This window comes from Rutidosis leptorrhynchoides, chromosome 2 (assembly GCF_046630445.1).
Source record: "Rutidosis leptorrhynchoides isolate AG116_Rl617_1_P2 chromosome 2, CSIRO_AGI_Rlap_v1, whole genome shotgun sequence".
Classification (NCBI taxonomy): domain Eukaryota; kingdom Viridiplantae; phylum Streptophyta; class Magnoliopsida; order Asterales; family Asteraceae; genus Rutidosis; species Rutidosis leptorrhynchoides.
The window spans coordinates 603,322,247-603,341,956 of NC_092334.1; the positions used below are offsets into that span (position 1 = coordinate 603,322,247).

The following is a 19,710-nucleotide window of genomic DNA, read 5'->3' on the forward strand; positions in this document are numbered from 1 at the left end:
CATAGACTACGATAAATTAAATGTGGAATATGTATGTTCATTTACGTGTTTAGTGGTAATATATCATAGTTAAATTATTGTAAGAAAATGTATGTATAATGGTAAATGCATTTGTAATAGTGAATGTGTTTACATATATCAATATTTATGTATTTATATATCTATTTCGAGTGATAATTGATATATGTATGAAATAAAATTTTCACCAGTATTCATATTCATATCTATTTAAGTTCATGCATATTCATATTTATATTCATTTAAAATTTTCATACCCATCACGAAACGAGTGAATCGAATGGCTATCCGCTGAATCGAGTCACCATTGCCATTACTATCTATTACTAGTAATACTTAAAAGCAAAACAATTAATTAAGAGATAAATTAGTATAAACATCTACGGAGTAAATGTTCTGCTTAATATATTGAATACTTAATAAGTAATTTAATTACATATCTATTTATTTATCGAATATATTTTGACAATAAGTGTAATATGTAAGGGTGTTAGTCAGTTCACTACGTTTTCAGTTAGTTCGGTTTGGTCGTTTTGATTTTTGTAATTATTGAACTTTCAAAAACGAAATTGATTTGAAAATTGAATTCAATTGTTAAAACCGAACCAGAACCTTGAATTCAAAAGCAGTTTCGGTTTGTTTTTGTTTAAAACTAAAAACAAAAAAAATCAATTCCATCTAAAGAATTTGAAGGCGTTAGTGTAATACCACACAAAATTAACACTACAACTTTGATAATATTTAAGACATGTTTTGAAGAATAATCATTTATAAGTAAATAGTTACACTATATCATAAGTTTAATATAATTAATTATACCTAAGTTTGTTTAAACATTAAAGTTAAGATAAGTTAAATATTTATTATGTTGTCACATGTTAAATGAATTCTTAAGCTATGTACCTTTTAGTTAATTCACTTTATAATTTAGACTTTTACCATTTTATTCTTTTTATCATGAGCCTAAAATTTTAATAAACTAGATACAATGTGTGTGATTGAACTTTGCATCATTTACATGTCTAGATACATAAAGAAATATTTGGATACCATGTCATTATAACTTATTAGTAACTTAACTTTAATCACCATTTACTTTCAAATTTATAATCCATTCATCTCTAAACTAATGATATTTTAATATGAGACCTTTCACATATTTTTGCAAATGAAATGCTTAAGTTTTCTCCATTTTCTCCCATCTTTTCTACTAAAAAATCTGCACTCTTTTGCTTTACAATATCCTATGCATTTGATTCATTTTGGTGGCAATGCAAGATTGTTTGGTGTCCTAGTGTTAAGGTAATACATTTTATCTTTTGTTCTACATTCTTAATAGTATATTATTATTATATAAGCTCTACAATTATATAATATAACCACACAAAATTCATGTAATTCTTTGTGTTAACATTTCATATTTTAGAATATTTCAAGATAATGGAGTTTTAATCAAACTTATAATTTTATAATAATAAGAATAAACACATAAGAATCATATGATGATATTATGAAATAAAGAATATTACATACTCTCTATTTAAATGTATTTTGTGCTCATATATTTATATTTATTAGATTCATTCGGTTATCGCATCCTTTTGGAGATTCTTTCGTCTTTGAAATTTCGTTTTTTGAGATAAGGTACGGATATTCTAGGTAGTACTAGGATCATTTCGTTAAATTCTTTCCCTTAAAATCTTCTTTGAATTATGTATAAAAATTATTGGTATGACATGCTTATTTGAAAATTCGCTATGTTTGTTAGTCTATAAATTGTGTTATGATTTTCTTCACTTTTGATGTACTAACGAATTTGCTATTTATGTTTGTTAATTGAGGAATCATAATACTTTTGTATTTGTAAATTGTGTCAAACCGTGGCTCGAAGACCAACCAATTTAGACCCAAAATAAGTCCGAATCAGTCCCAAAAATAGCCCCAAAACTGCTGCGATTCAGTCCCGAAACAGCCCAAAAAAGTCTCGAAAGTGTCGCGAAACAGCTCGGTAAAGAACGTGTGTGAGTGTGCGAGTGGTACGGTGATTCGTATCGAGCGTTCCTCATTCTATGTGGCTTTACATGTCCCGTTAAGTTACTTATATGTTATATTTAATTAAAGGGCTAAAAAGTATGTAAATGACTAGTGGCAAAAGTTAGACCTTATGGTTGGGTAGACACGTGATTTTAAGAATAAAACGGCATATTATTTTATATAAGATTTTAAGTATTGCTCAAGCGTAAAATATTTAAGTTCATTTTATTAATTTTTTAAAGTCCTTTAATCATTTGTAAAAATATTTTTATATTGTAATCCTATGTCGGTTAAATCGGTTTCTTAAAATGTGCCTAAGGGTAACCTATTCATGGAGGTCCCATGAGCGCATTATTGTGACACCAATAATGTGACATCGACCGTAGCGTTGCATTTTGTTATATCTACGGCGTCTCCTTATGATTACCCGGTGATAGTACGAGCTCTTTGTTATTTGATTTTGATACGAGGCGTATGGATCGATCCTAGAATTTTGTTTGTTTTGACGGTGGATGTTTATCGTAGTGTCATACGAAACGTCACCGATATGAATGATTAGTGGAGTAGGTACCCTATGATTTCATTTTAATACTTTGTTATATATTTGTTTTGACTCTTAGTGCATTATTTTATGAAATTGGTGTTTCGTACTATACGTTGATATTGTAACGACCCAGTTTTGTATTCAGGCACACTGCGCGCCGCGCACAACATATCTGATCAGTTTGGTATATTTTCGTAATTCTAGAAAGTGGAGGGACTTATGTGAAAATTCGATATATCTACCTACATCCTAAGATCGAGTCCTATGGAGTAATTATGACTTTTAACCACACTATTAAGTAACGGTAAAAAACTTGAATTAACCCCTCTAACATCTAATACACGTAGTAAAAAGTATTAATAGAACTTAATAATTAACGATTTAATATATCTAATCAGTAATTAATAATTTAATAAGTCTAAGTTTAAACATAAGAATAAAGTAAGTTTATCATAAGAATTAGAGTAGTTAATTAACAAGAGCTTTAAATCCACTTTAAATCCCCTAAGCTAAATGCCAGACGTTAGAGTCATGATAGGAGTTATTCTTTCTTTTTGATATTATCTAATAAAATTAAAGGATTATTTCCAAACATATTACAATTTATAAGTAGGTCATGCGACCTTATAAGAGTAGTAAAAACAACTTTTTATTCCGTAACGACTAACATAATGAGTTTTTAGTTTTTACCTTTATAAGAGGTAGTGATTATAAATTTAAATTTATATTTATATTTACATTTACATTTACATTTACAATACTACTAAAATTGTGTTTTGAGTTCTACGGTATAAATATAAGTCTTAAACTCCGAAATTAACTATTAGTAAAATAAGCAAATGATAGTAAAAAAATAAACATAGACTAAATTAAAAAATTGTAAAAAATAAAAACTATAAAGCCTTGAAATGAAGATAATGAGTTTTTAACTCACACAATAAACAATGGCACTTTTAAACTCATGAAATGAAGATCATCAGCTTTTAACTCCCAAAATTAAATAACAGCAAATGAATTGATCCAATGATACATGCTAGATTATTACGTTTTGTAGTAACTAAGTAGTTGATTAGTTTAAATATTTTATTTAATAACATTAAATAATAATGGTGTTTATAAGGTTTCACACGACGGTGAGAGACTACATAATAAGAAATGTGTTAGGTTTGGTTGACCATCTGCACCGTTTCTTTTATGCACGACACGTGCCTATATAATGAACAAAACCTTCCAATTGTCACCCTATCTCACCAGTTTGTCTTTCACACACACGAAACAAAAAAAAAAAAAAAAAATGCACTTCAATTTCTTAAGCATAATGGCAAAAGGTTCATATCTCTATCTTGATATCGGGGAAAAAAAAATGTCCAAGGTAAACACTCTTATATGATATCTTCCCATTATTAATTGTTTACTGTTTTAAATTTCACGTACTAATCTTAATTTCAGTTGGACATAACTATATATGTATATAGGTTGATAGTTGATTTTAATCTTCATTTTCAAAAAGCTTGATTGCCAATTGTAATCTTTAGAATTTTGCTATAAGGTGATAATTAAGTTCATCATTCTTTCTTCACATTCAATCAAAACCATATATTTCCACTCCATTGATATCTCAAAAGATGTCTATATTCGATTAAACCATTCATCCTTTCTAAATTGAAATCTCAAAAAAACCTATTAATGAGTTTTGTTTTCTATATGTACATGACGTATGTATATGTATATCTATCTTTATTTATTTTTAATTATGTATAGTAATATATATATATATATATATATATATATATATGGATGAATTTAAAGAATAATAAATGATAATCACGACAGAAGGAAGACAATGATAAAGAGTTGAAGAACTCAACAAGAAATGTTATTTACACGGAAACTTTCAACAATATACATGAAAAAAAGATGTGTTTACAAAAGTGTTGTAATCCCTAGAATTCAATAATTTCCTTGAAATTCAACGGACCAATTAGAGCGCGACATGTGGCGCAACAATCACATGTGACTGGAAAAAAAAAAAATTAAATTTTTTTTTTAAATAATATTTTTTTTTGAAAAAATTTTTTTTTAATTTTTTTTTGAAAAATATAAATATAAATATATATATATATATATATATATATATATATATTTTTTTTTTAAATTTAGCATTTCAAATCCAATCACATGTGATTGTAAAACACAATCACATGTGATTCTTCATGTCAAATCCAATCACATGTGATTGAAAAAAAAAATTCAAATTTTTTTTTTCAAAAAAAAATTTCAACGGGAAAGCGACTTTAATTTGGTGATTTGAGTAAGTTTGTTAGCGTTTCGTGATCATATCTTCAAAATTTCAGATTTTAATTCAGTGATTTGATCAAAAACTTGGTGTTTAAAGGTTTTAGCACAAATTAACTGAAAATCGTTATTTTACTAAAAAAAAAAATTCAATTACATGTGATTGAATTTGACATGCAGAATCACATGTGATTGAGTTTTACAATCACATGTGATTCGCATGCAGAATCACATGTGATTTACTGCATGTCAAATCCAATCACATGTGATTGAAAAAAAAATTTTAAAAAAAATTTCGGGAAAAAAATTTTCGAAAATTTTTTTCTTTAATTTTTTTTTCCAATCACATGTGATTATCGCGCCACATGTCAATCTCAACTTAAAATTTGGTTCATTTGAATATTCCTCACAAAACTCTTCATCTACACAATTTATTTTTATTTTGTTTATTTCTTTTAAATATTTACTTTATCGGTTCCTTCACCTATTGCTAAAATGTTATTCCAAGTTTATATAGAGACATTACTATTTACTATACAATTAATAAAAAAAATTGGGTTAACACTAATGCAAGCGACATTTCGCGGTTGAACAAAAAGACACAAAAACCTTTGTGTATTATTGTACATGATAATGATTATATGATAAACACGACATTTATATGTTTTGAGTTTTTCCAATAAACAATCATATGTGAATATATCATTTGAACACTCTTAGTAATACCAAAAAAACCTTTAGTAATACCCAAACAACCTAATGAATACGTAAATATTAAAGTGAAAAGAAGAACCCGTGCATCGCACGGGCTTTACCCCTAGTTAATTAAAAAACTTGAAGTTTTCAGAAACTATTCTTATTCATTTAAGAAATTAAGAAAAGAATATAGAGAGAAAGAGAGATGGCGATGGAAGCAAGAAGAAGAATGGAAAATTGGTGTAATCAATCTTAATGCAATCAATCTTAATGCAAGCAAGAATGCATTCATCTTCATCACCATCTAGCTCAAATTCAAGTTAGGGTTTTAAAGAAGAAAATGAGGTATGGTTTGATTACTTGAAATTGGTTAAGGTTTATGCTTAATATGTATCTACTATGTAATATTATGTACAAATTATGTTTATAACTAGTCAAATTCGGATTTAAATGCTAGTGTGTAAATCAAAGGTAAATTTTTTAGAAGAAATGAAAGTGGGTCCTTGATTTTAGATGGGATTATGCTTTGTTGATGCTTAGAAACGAAATTTTAATGATGTTAAAAGTATGTTTATGTATGAAATTGGTTAAAATAATAAGATGGTTAGTAAGTTCATGATTTTGGGGATGTAATAGAACAAAGTAATATTATGCACACCAAGTGCTTGATAAAATGCTTAAATGAAGAGAAATGTTAATTTACCTAGCTAAATGTCAAAAGACTTATGATCTTGATAAGAACTAATTTAATGAAAGAAAGTGTTAATGAAAGAAGATTGAATTTAAATGAAAGAATGTAAGAGTTGTCATGTGAACATGTTAAATTATGAATTTAAGTAAGGCTTAAGATTTTGAATGAATTAAAAATGATTAAGGAAATGGTAATTAATTAAAAGAAAGCAAAGTTATCTTTTTGACTAAAATATGTTATGTAAAGAGTTTGTAGTAGCATCATGAGATGAAAATCACTAATGTATATCGAAGAATTGATTTGTAAGTTCAAAGGAAATAGAAAGTGTAGAAATTTGTAAAAAGCTATGTTCTTGAAAGCAAGATATTTATTTAGCTAAAACAATTTTAAGTATGAAGATGTTAGCTAAGAAATGGTTAAGAACCTAAATGAATAATAAAGGCAAGAAATGTAGTAAGTATAAGATTACGAAAGTAGGAAGCTAACTAGTAAGTTAACATAGTAATGATTGAAATGGTAAGATATTATGATTGTGAATTAATAGAATTAGCATTGTGTTTAGGTGCTAATCGAGTCAAGGAAAGCTAGAAGGAACGCATGTTGTCAAGAAAGCTAAGGTGAGTACATGGGTGGGTAAATGGGTCACACGTTGTTGAATTGCTTTCGAGCAAGTGATAACGTGTGATTTTGGAAGGGGATTTAAATCCCACATTATGGAAGTTGACTAGCAAAAGCTAGAAATTGTAGGTGGCAATAAGCCTTATGCGGTTGTCACAAATGATTAGGCTACGGATCCGTTAGCGCGCAATTTTGAAGGTTATGTTGTGTGTGTGTGTGTGTGTGTATATATATATATATATATATATATATATATATATATATATATATATATATATATATATATATATATATACACACAATGTTGTAGTTGCAGTTTATTATCTTTTACACATGTATGTACTCACTAAGCTTTATGCTTACCCATTGTAGTTTTATCATTTTGGATAGGTTCGGAAGACTAGTGGAAGTAATTGTAATACATGCTCATAGCTCGGATTAGTTTGAAGACGCTTAGGGTAAGTGGATATTCCATTTTCCCATCCTCGCGAAGATAATTACCACTTGAATGTAAACGCCATCGAATGAAGTTAAAGTGTATGTTTTATCTTATGTCCCTGGACGGTTTAGCCAGTCAGCAGGTTCAAGAATTTTAGTCAGTGTGTGTTGTACAACGCGCCGCATCACATTTTGCGCGCCGCACAATGCTGTTTTTTTTTTATAATTTTTTTTTTTTTTTGAGTCTAGGGCGTTTCAGATATATTGGCATCCTTGGTATCATGGATTTAAACCTATTTGCACTTTGCTTTGAAATAAGTTATTTTGAGAATAAGCTACTTTAAAATAAGCCTTTGAATGTCATATTATACTCCTGTGTTTGTTATATTCGTTCACTGGGCTTTGGCTCAGTCGTATTCCATTTTTATTTCTTATACGATAGGTGATCAAGGGCCTTGGAAACAAGGGAAGAGTGTAGACTTGAACTGGACTTGGAACCTTTGCCTTAGAGATTTTCAAACTTTATTACTTGTAGTTTAATATCAGTTACCTTTGACTTATATTATAGTTTGACTTTGAATAAGGTTAATGCCCTTTTTTCTATTAGTTCCTTATTATATTATTTATTAGGTTTTGTAAGTAGGGGAGTTATAGTTAGTTTGGGGGATAAATCAGTTGAGTCTAAATCAAGTAGTCCTACTGAAAATTTGGTTAGTTAGGGAGGAAATAACACTGTTTCTGATACGATTAATAATGATGTGTCAGTGAATACTCCATCAACGAAGGCTATTGATTCGGGTACAAAAGTAGCGGGGCAGGAAAGTTTCAGTATTCCGTTTCCATCAGGTTTTGCTGAAAAGAAAGGTGACATTACATCCAAAGCGAATTCAGGCCGCTCGGTTAAATGTAAAACTCCTTTCATGTTTAAATCATTTGGCCACCGGAACGTAGAAGAATATTGCGACCGGATGGAGACAGATCATTTAGTTGAGGTAGGTGATATGCTCAGGTATAATCTTAAAGGGTGTCATGATTTGGTGAATCGCAAACGGTATTTTTACGGGTTTCAATGAAGATTATGTCCATAAATAGTTGCGTGTCTAAAATGTTCTTGAAACGTAAGTGGATACATAAGTTATGTATATCTTCGAAGGTACAATTCTTAGGCCTCTAAGAGTCAAAGATGACATGCCTTCAATTGTTTCGATTGAAATCTATTAGGGGTAATATGCGTTATGATTATGCTGTTAGTTTGTCTCGAGGTGCCTCGGGTGAAATTATTCATCATGGGATCCATCTGTGTTTGTAAAAGAAAATATTTGATGTGATGTTCACTATGTAATCGTCAAAGATTATTGGGTAGAAGATATTGAGGTATTTATGGTTAACGTGTACGCACCTCAATCGATAGTTGATAATTCTATGGAATAAACTTTCAGATTTTATGATGGCGAATGGTGGCAACTATATTCTTTTTGGTGATTTTAATGCAGTGCGAACTGAAAGCGAAAGTTGTGGTACAGTGTAACACCCCCAAACCGGGCCTAGATGTAAGATTACTATTTTTCCCTTAGGTTTTAATTATAAGATAATTATTATTTGATTGCTTGATTGAGGCCAGTTTGTGACAAGGGACACAGAACATGTTTGTTTATTTAATTTAGACTCCGTTAGGGCCGCCTAACGAAATACATAATAGTTTAGATAACTATTAAATATCCGTGTGTTATGAGGGATGAGCTTTATACCCATTTATGCTATGTATAAGTCTTTCTTTCCATTTCTAGAACACCCCCCCCCCCCCCCCCCCCCCCCCCCCCACACACACACACAACGTACCTAACTTCACCACTTGAAAACCCTAAATCATCAAATCTTGTTCTTAGATTTGTTAAGCTAGTGAAAGTGTTTCCTTGTGATTTCAGTGTCTTAAACAAGGTAATTTCCGATCAAAATCATAGCTTGAATCTCTTATTTTTAAGAGTTTTTGTAAAATTTTGTCAAAAAGTGATTTTGGTGTCAAATAGTGTGATTACAGTTGTTTGTGTGTAATATTTGTGGGTTTATCTACCAAAATGTTTTGTAAACAAGTTGTGTTCAGCTTTGAGGTTAAAATCGAGTCCGGTATCGAGATTTGAGGATTTGACTCAAAACCCGCGAGTTTGCTGCTGCTGCATCTGATGAACACAGTCGACTGATTGACTTTGACAGTGTGGTTTGATGATTTTTATGTTAAGTGTTGTTTCCTTGCCGTTATGCTGCCCTTCTGTCTAATTTTGATTAGACAACTATACTGACTTTGTTCATATTGTTCTCATGCCATAAGAACAAGGAAGAAGCTCGGAAGTTAGATAACTGAGATATTGCTGGATTCGGTGAGTGGGACTAACTGTTGATGCATAGTATAGAGTAGTTATCCTTGTGCCATGCTAGTTAGGATTGCCATGGTACTCTTGTTGTTTGAGACTGAATGCTAGCATATGTGTTGATACGTGCTTGCTTTCCGTGCTAAAACCCTAGTACGTCCCTATCAAGAGCAGCGGTAGGTAGAGATCAACGAGGTTCAGGGGTTGGGTTCCTTATGGCAGAAGGATTAGTATAAGTTTGAATTACGCATTTGTTCCGCGTGGAGGACATATACTATTCATTATGTGGAAGGAACTTCCTGTAAACTCAGTCCGATCAATTGCGGTTGTAGGCTTGGCTAGGCCACCATTGTCTCTTGTGACATCACTAGTGGTTCTGCGTGCTTTAGTTGTATGACATGTAGAAAAATGTTGTTATATACTATTGTTTATAGATAGTGTCATTCACTTAGCTTTATGCTAACCCCTCCATCTCATTCCCGCAGGTTTTTTGCTTATCTTGTAGGATGATTGGGAGAATACGGGCGTGTTGATGTTATATTTGTCATGAAGTCAACTCTGATGTGAAATTTGTATTATCATGTAGTTTGTAAACTTTGTTTAGTTGACACTCGAATTTCTGTAATGATCTGATAATTTTAATGACTGCGATTATTAATTAATCATGTTTATCACTTCCGCAGTGTATTTAAAAAAAATGGTCGGTGCCACATACATTTTTTTGTAATCAGGAAGCCTTGAAGTTTAACGAGTTCATTGAGTTAATGTCATTTTATGAAGTTCTTCTCGCTGGATTACAATACACTTGGAGGACTAAATCTGGTTTGAAGCTTAGTAAACTAGGCTGTTTTTTCATCACTAATAATGTGTTAAACGAGGTTAATGGTTTAAAAGGCTTAGTTTTACCTAGAGGCCATTCAGATCACTAGTCTATCATGTTGTTTCAAGATAATGTTGACTTTGAACCTCGCTATTTTAAGGTAATTGATTCATGGTTTGAAAGAACGGACTTTGCATGTGTACTACGTAATGCTTGGGACGTTGTTGGTTCAAACCAGAACTTGGATTTTGGCTCTAAGATGCGGTCGTTAAAGGCACACGCAAAAACTTGGATTCAAAATTTCAGAAGTTCATAAGCTACCATAATAAAAGAGTTACATACTTTAATTAATGAACTATATATTTTAATAGATGAAGGCACAACTCGGCTTATCAGTTTGCGAATCGTAATATTTAATTCAATGAAAAAGCAGAAATTGAAAAACTTGCTGCTCAAGATGCATTACAAAATTCTCATATTAAGTGGGATGTGGAGGGGGCGAAAACTCAAATTTTTTCATAACTCGCTTAAACATAAACATGGGCAACAATATATTCAACGGTTGATGATTGATGGTACATGGGTTGTTGACCCTACGAGTATTAAGTCTAAGTTTTTCAATTTCTACAACCAAAAGTTTCAAACTGTTCATTATGGTGCTACTTTTACACAAGTTAATCCTCATTACGTGTTGTCTAAGGAAGAAGCTATGCATCTGGAACGAGATTTTGATGACACGGAAATAAAAAGTGCGATTTGGAAATGCGGTAGTACCAAGGCACCAGGTCCGGACATTTATTCATTTAGGTTCATTAAACATTTTTGGAAATTATTGCAGACTAATATTTGTAGAGATGTTCGTACTTTTTTTGCCACGAGGTGTGAATTAGGCATTTATTGCTCTTATTCCAAAGGCGAAGAACCCGATCCATGTAACAGATTTTCGACCTATTTCACTTGTTGGAGTCTTTTACAAGATTATTACAAAACTGTTAACGAGGCGTCTAGCTAATATCATTGAAAAACTCATTAGCCCGGTTCAATCGGCGTTCATCTCTGGACGTCAGATTTTAGATGGGCCTTTAATGTTGAGCGAGAACATATCTTGGTACAAGAAGAAAAATGAGAAGATGTTTATTTTTAAAGTAGACTTTGAGAAAGCTTATGATTATGTACATTGGGATTACCTCATGTTTATGCTTCAAGAAATCATAAATTTGGACCAAAATCGACTACCCTTAATCGGGTTAGTTCGTCTGTTTTAAGGACAAACTTATGCGTTAATTTTGATATTGTGAACAAGCTTCATTTGTGTGCCTTGCTTATTGATCATCGGCCTTTTTCTTATCAAAAACTGATTTCTTGTTTAACCCATAAAGGTGTGCTCGTATACAAGTTTTTAAATGGGGTTGTTTCGGTTATGTGTAATGTGTATCGACGATGAGCATCTTGGTAGGATCTGTTCTGAACACCTCCACAAGGACGGTTTGGTCTCAATCTCACCATTTTCCTTACGTGCTAACTGTTTTTTCGGTTTAATTGGATCAAAATTTCAGGAATCCCTGCAAAATTTTACTCTTAAATCAATTTTTAGGAATTGGCCGTTGGTTGTCAATATGGATCATGTTTCATCGAATCTCAAACAACATATCAACACAACTAAGGTTTCTGTCAACGGTGAACAGCTTGATCTCGGGTCGAATTCAGTGGATTCTGCTACTACTACTACTTGTGACCCTGACCCTTCGGTTCCATTTGTTGATTCTCATATTGAAAATTATTTTGCTACGGCCTCTGTTGTGTCGGAACCATTGGCTCAAACAATCGAGCACACTATTGAACCTGTTTCGGTTAAAGAAACTGTTGAAATTTTGGTGTTTGCTTGTAAGGACAAAGCATGCGAAAAGAGATGTTTAAGAGCTTTTAGATTTGCTTTGGAACATAATGTTGAGTTCGCGTGTTTGTCGAATAAAGGTATAGCGGCTTCGGATGATAACTTTGGTTGCCCTTGTGGTAAAATTTGCTTTAATGTTGTAAAAATCGTGTTGTCGGAACCGGTCAAGTTGTCCCTTCCACTTTGTTGAGTGATCCCAATGTGTTAGTGATATCGGGTTCTCCTTTTAAAGAGTTGTTGATCGGTTCGATGACAATTTGTACCCCGGTTGTGGATTTGGATAATGAACTTGAGGTCGAGTGTTGTGTAGATGATCCTCCCATTCCAATCGTGTACTCTTCTTCTACCGGATTGGTTTCACTCGATTCGGGTCTGATGGAGGGAATTACTAAGGACAAACCGGTTGATTTTGCTACGGTGGCTTCCACATTTGATAAGCCTTGTGATACCTCGGTTATGTTACCCCCGGATTTGGAGAAAGAAGATGGTAATTCGACTTCGGTTCAAAATATGGACGCTTTTGTTTCTACGATGGATACTATGGTGGTCGAGCCCGAAAATGGTGAATCCATTCCTTCCTCTTCTAGTGTGGTTAATTCAAAAACGACTAAAGGGAGGAACTCGAGAAGAAGACGCCGAATTCAAGGGGTCGAGATGAAGAAATTTGGTGAGTCATCAAGGACGCTTAGTAAGGTTCGGGGAAGATGGTTGCTAATCGCTCGTCTTTCATTTGATTGGTCTCCATCTTTTTCGCTCTTTGTAGGATGTTGTGTCTTACTGTTTTCTTTTCTTTTTGTTGTTTCTATGTTTAGGCTTGGTGCGAGCTTGGTTTCCTTGTTTGTTCTTGTTTTAAGCTCGGTTCGCTTTTGGTTGTACGTTCTTCGAAGTTTCAATTTTTGTTGAAGTATCTTGTGACATATAAGAATCTCGACTTGAGCGCTTCCTCGAGATAAAACGGCGAAGGAATGCCTTCTCTCTCGTGCTATGGCTTTGCTTCCTTATCTGGAGAGGCGTGACTAAGCCTAAAAGGCGCTAGACTTCACTGTTGACGCCTTATTTTCTTTCCATATTACAAGGTTTCGTTTATTCGCTGAAAAAATAAATGTTAAAGTGTAAATAAATTACCCACAATATAAAATAGTTATATCCAACTAAAATTCATTAACACACATGTGACATCTTCATTGACTTCAATCTTCCTAACTTCATTTTCTCTAAAACCACGATACATTTCACAATATTGTAGTAAATATCCGTTACAGAACCGTAATCCAACAATTATAACTACATTACAAATACGACATAGGCCTTACGAGTTACGATATATATACTACTAAATTATCACACGTCCAAAGGGAAATTAAGAAATTGAAAAGCACTCGATTTAAATTAAAATACAACACAACATATTGACTCGATTTAAAATAACATAGAACATAACATATTGAGAAGTGATTTTTTTGTTTTTTTGTTTAGTTGTAATTATACGAGTTTTAATTAATTGCAGCTGGCTCTTCAAACTAGTAGCAGCATCCATATCCATTACTCATCATTAATTCCTGCCAATAATAACCAACATCAATTAATTTCTCATTAGGTTGGGATGAATGAAGGTTGAATAATAATACTGAATTTTATACATTAATAGTTGTATACTACTACTCAAATCATCAATCATCATTGTTAATATGTAACTGTAAATTACAACATGTTTATACCCTAAATAAGAGCTTGACAACCATTTGTATGTCATGTATTTTCTTGTCAATATATATATTTGAGAACTAATAATCCCCTGAAAACATTAAATTCATGTACACAAAAGAATCATCGATGATATTTTATGATTTTTTTTTTTTTTTTTTTAAAGGCAAGCGAAACATTTATATTACTAAAAAACACGAGTACAATATATACAATGGTCTCGAATTAAGTATTGGAACCCAATACAATAGCAGACAACACGAACAGAATGCAGACTACATATTACAACCTATACTAGGGCGGGGGATGTGCGAAGTGTTCGGATGTGCTTGAGCAGCTATGGAAACGTGAGGTAAGAGGATGGGTTCGACAACCACGTTAGCCACTCAAGTTTTCTACTCCTCGCTCTAGATGATATTTTAAGATCACGACGACAAATATATATCCAATTAACTGACGGATATATAAAGGGAGATGGAGTCATATATTTGGGTGGGCCAGATCAACAGCAAAGCCCAATACTTTTCAATAGCAAAATCATTTGCGGTAGGACGTGGCCCAATATAACCTTATTCTTAATTTGCAATGATATTACCATAAGTAAGTCCATAATAAAAATAAAATTCTACTCCGTATAAGATTTCTCTAATGTTAAAAAAAACTTGGGACATGCATATCTTTGTTTGTACAAATTGAAATAATCACTCATGAGTCACCTTTTAGAAATAACTATCATTAACTAACAATGTGCCATTTTTTTCATAATTTTTTCTTAAAGACAACTCTCAAAGTTGTCATTAAAAATTTTCAACATATTAACACAAACCGCATTTTTCACTAGCAAGTTATGACTTATGAGAAATATTTGATGTCACCAACAATCAAACTTTATCTTCTGGCTTTTATTTATAAACCAATTGGTAAAAATTAAAATAAGTTGATTACTTTTTCAAAATATGGAAATAGTTAAAATACAAGCAAATCCTATAACCCCTAAAATAAAAATAAAGAATCAAGTACTATTGCAACACCATGCATGGGGCAAAAAAGATATAAATGTGTTGTTCATGATTTATAACTAGACTAGATAAAACGAGGTTAACCATATAAAGTTCAATTGTTCATTCTACATGAGAAAGGAAAATTATTTTACTCATAAATACATTATCTAAAAAGGTTATCATGTGACCGTTTTTGGTCATTTTCTATGACCCACCCATGATATGTTGCTAGTGAAGAAACGAGATTATATGAACTAATTAATTATCTAATCTCGATATATATACCTAGAACGAGTTAATAAGCATACCGTTGAGTAATTGTATTGATCGCGTGATTGAACAGCTCTCTTGAGATAACTTCTTCTTCGACTCATCATAATCATTTCACCAAGTGTTAACACCTTCCTCTCCTCAGCACCATCATACGTCACAATTTCTCTACAAGTGTTTGTTTTTAAAAAACTCGGTTTATTTTGCGATGTCATGAGCGGAAACATGCATTCCAAAAACGACGATCCAGCTAACGTGCTCGTCTCACTCAATTCAGTAGGAGCATAACTACTCTCAGTTTCCCATGCCGGTGATGAAGGCGCATTAATACCATACTCACTAATTTCACCATTGATATTATCTTCAAATTCATCATCATCAGAAGAATCACAAAATGGATTGTTTTTGTTGTATTGTTGATGTTGATAATGTTCTTGATTAAGATCTTGACAACAATCGGTTTCTGACTCATAAAACGGATTATTTATTTTGTTTGTTTGATGAATAGGTAATGGTGTGCCTGGTTTTTGTTCCCACATGAATGGGACCGAAGCGATTAATTTGATTGGAAGTTGCATAATTGGATTAATGCGTTTCCAGTAATCAGGTTTTGGTATTCCTGGTTTTTCTTCCCATATAAATGGGACCGAAATTGTTTGTTTGATTCGTTTAGCGGTTGGGCTTTCGCATGTTTCTTGATCTGCCATGGTGTTTGATGATTTAAAATTATGAATTGTAACTCGATCTTGTAAAGTGTTTTGAATTTTTGAGTGAACTGAATGACTTAACATGATATATATGCATGTTTTATTATGTTAAGTTATGAGAGTTGGTAAAGTGAATTAGTAGTTATGGGTCTGTTCAACCGAAACATATAGTCTATGTTCACTAGATTATTTGTAGTTTATTTATTAATTGTTGTTAAAATAAGTGTTATTTAAGTTGGTAATTACGGTTTACCTCATTCCTCGGTTTGATTTAAGTTTTAGGTGGGTGAAGCTATAAATTATATTAGTTGAGAGGCTTAATTAAATAATCATGAAATATAGACATAGATATTAAATTTAAATAAGATAAAAAAAAGCATCTCCTATTTGATGCTAAAAAGTCGATCTTCAAATCTAACGATACAATTTAATCTATTAGACCATTATTAGGTGTTGTTTGTTTTCTCCTTGGTAGGCCTTATTTTGTCTTATGTCTGCGAGCGGACAAATGTTTTGATTTTAGACGGTTTGTTTTTTCTAAGACATAAAACAAAAAAATATCTTTAAAGATCTTAAAATTGAAAGCTCTAAAATATAGCTTCTCACTTTTGAAGACATTTTGTTCACCACCTACCTTCCCTTTCAGTCCTTCACGCCTACTTCACAAATCTAACAACCCATCTCCGTCCGACACCATCTATAATCGAATTGGCCCATCAATAATCTATTATGTGATCAAAATCAAATACAAAAAAGATAGATTTAAACCAAAATACACAAACCCCTACACAACCACTCCCTTCCACCGTTGGCATATCATCATGATCATCACAACAATCACCTTCATCCTTGTCGTTGTTGGTGTTGTTGACGAACTCAAGTTCCCCGGTAAGTTTTCCGGCAACCGATATGGTGAAAATGAAGTTGACGGTGAGAACGATGATGATGATAACAGATTGAAACCATTGCTTTGGACTACGTGTTAAACTTAAATGGTAAAGACCAATTTTTGTTTACATTAGGCTTCTTGTAAATTAGTCATGTTTAGCTATGTTCTGGTTTCTGAATAGTTGCAGGAAGTGAAGTGCTTTAATATATTGGAAATATCTGGTTTCTAAATCGATGGAGAAAAGGAAAGAAAAAAACAAAGTTAAGTGAAAGAAAGACCAAAAGGAAAAGAAAAGGATAATACCTAAAATACACTTACATGATTTTACATAATTGAATTTAACATGTCAAAACCTAATTATTACCACTACATGTTATTACCACTACATACTAATAAGTTTCCTTCCCAAACACCCCAACAACGACAATACCCTTCCCTTATAAAAAAAACCCCACCGCCTCTTTCTCTCAATCTCTTGCTTTGGTTACTCTCCAACTGTGTTCTACCCTATTATTATCTAACTTTGCCTTCTCTAATTTGGTGGATTCCAATGAAATTACTTCACCATACATGCTTGATGGATGATGGTTTCATCCTATTGTTTCAGGTTAGCACTACATTGGAAGCGAAACCCTAAATCGTCGTCGCGATTGAAGTGAAAAAATTTGGGTTTCACCGCCATTTGAATTATTTGTTGGTTGGAAGAACTTTTTAATCCGTCGTTCTAGGGTTGTACCAAATTTGGTGCGACCCGTAATTTGTGGCTATGATTGACCGGGAAAAAAATTAGGCCGTCGGTCCTGTTGGAAAAATGATCTGATGAGTCAAAGTGTTTTGCAGGAGTTAGAGTCTGGAGTCCTAGAGTCTGAAGTTGCAGATTCTGATAAAGTCAACGTTTTGATTACTTGATGATTAAGCTATGGAAAATTCTGGAGATTTGTTTAAATATTAATAAGATTGTGTTTTGATTCTGTGTTATCTATAGAAGATAAACTTTGCATTGTTTAGAATATTTGTTAGTTTTAAGTTTATCTTTTCCTAAGTTTTAGTCAAGTAGTTTAGGAAACCAAATCTTCAAGATTTGGTTTAACTCTGTATAAATAGGGCTACGGTTTATCATTGTAAAGCACCCTTTTGCACGATTAACATTGTCTTTCTTATATCTTCATATCGTGTTCTCTCAATTATTGTTCTTATAATTCATATTTACTATTCAATTGAGAGTCTGGTGTTCATAGTTCAAATACTGTGAACTTATAACTGGTATCAGAGCGGGAAAGGTGTAAATCCTATCTCGGTGATCTTTAAAACGATCCATATTTTTCTTATCAGTACTATTACTACTACAGATATGGCTGTAATTGAAAGGGATGGTGGTTCTAGCAAGTTTGAGGAAGATCTGAAAGCTGTTGAGAAGATGGATAAGGACTCTACTTGCAATAAAGCTTCTGCCTATAAGGTACAAAACTTTGTGAATTATCTTGATAATGAAAAAGTGAGAATGTTTCAGTACTTGTTGCTTAGCTTTAAGTGGTGTTTAGAAGATATTGATAGGTTAAGAACACAAATTTTTGATCTTAAAAATGTCATCAAAGACAAAGATGCTGAAATTAAAGAATTGCAAAAATGTGAGGCAGAACTTGACACTTATAAAATGGCATACACAGAAGAAACTAAAAGGCTAAATACTGAATTAGGAAGATCGATGAAAAGGTCAAAACACTATGAATCAATTTGTAAATCTTGGTGTGTATCTTCCAAAAAGAATTCTGATGCTATTGCCAAACAAATTCCAAATGATGTCAAAGCTATAGTAGGTGAAAACTACATATTAAATAATAATGTGAAAGTTGATCCTAGTGTATTCAAACCTGACATTTTACCAAACACTTTTGTAAAATTTGATGGTGACAAAAAGATTTTAACTAATGCTTTTGTAAGATCTTTAGATCCTGTTGAACCTTCTGAGACTATAATACTTGAAAGCAGAAATCCACTAGAGTCTGAACTTTTGAAACCTTCAGACTCTAATAGTTTAGTCTCTCAAAATAATAGTGTATGTTCTGACCTAGAGTCTGACACCCAAGAGTCAAGTTGCAAGAGCAATTCTGAATCATCATCTGTCACTGACACTTGTCCAGATCTAAAAAGGTCAACTAAAAGAAGGTCAAAGTCAAAACAAGCTAAGACTATTCAAAAACTCAAAAAGAAAATTTCAAAACTCAATGAAAAAATCAAGAGTCAAGAAAAACCTTCAGTTAAGAGAACATTTTGTTTTCCTAAGAAAATTGAGAAAGAATGGAAACCCAAAGTTTGTGAAAATAAAAGTGTCTTAAAATCTGTTAAGGAAAAGTTGATCTGGATTGGGAACAAAGCTTTTGTTTGGAGAGTGAAGAGCACTCCAACTGAACCCACTGAAAAGTGGGTTCCCCTTAAAAACTAATCATTTTTCTTTGTTTGTGTCTTGTGTAGCAGGGTAGTATGTGGTATCTGGATAGTGGCTGCTCAAGACACATGACTGGATGCAAAGAGCATCTTGTAGGGTTTGTTGAAGAAAAAGGTCATTCTGTAAGATATGGTGATAATTCTGTTGCAAAGACTATTGGTTATGGTACTGTTAAATCTGGAAGTGTTACATTTAAGAAAGTTGCTTTAGTTGAAGAGCTGAAGCATAATCTGCTAAGTGATGAGGCCAAAATCTGATGAAGGTGTGTTCATGGGATAT

The 19,710-nt window shown here is 32.3% G+C and overlaps 1 protein-coding gene and 1 long non-coding RNA gene across 2 annotated transcripts; one reads left to right on the forward strand and one right to left on the reverse strand.

The window, feature by feature from the left end:
• The first annotated feature begins 5,772 nt into the window (after positions 1 to 5,772).
• LOC139893416 (uncharacterized) lies at positions 5,773 to 7,675 on the forward strand. The gene is made up of 3 exons (XR_011774525.1): positions 5,773 to 5,932; positions 6,841 to 6,895; positions 7,287 to 7,675. It is a non-coding gene; the product is annotated as an uncharacterized lncRNA (long non-coding RNA).
• Positions 7,676 to 15,102: 7,427 nt separating this feature from the next.
• LOC139889957 (uncharacterized) lies at positions 15,103 to 16,096 on the reverse strand. Its single transcript, XM_071872865.1, has 2 exons — positions 15,428 to 16,096; positions 15,103 to 15,111 (listed from the first exon to the last, which is right to left on the reverse strand). Exons 1-2 carry the CDS (start codon positions 16,094 to 16,096, stop codon positions 15,103 to 15,105), a joined length of 678 nt encoding a protein of 225 aa, XP_071728966.1.
• Between the last annotated feature and the right edge of the window lie 3,614 nt (positions 16,097 to 19,710).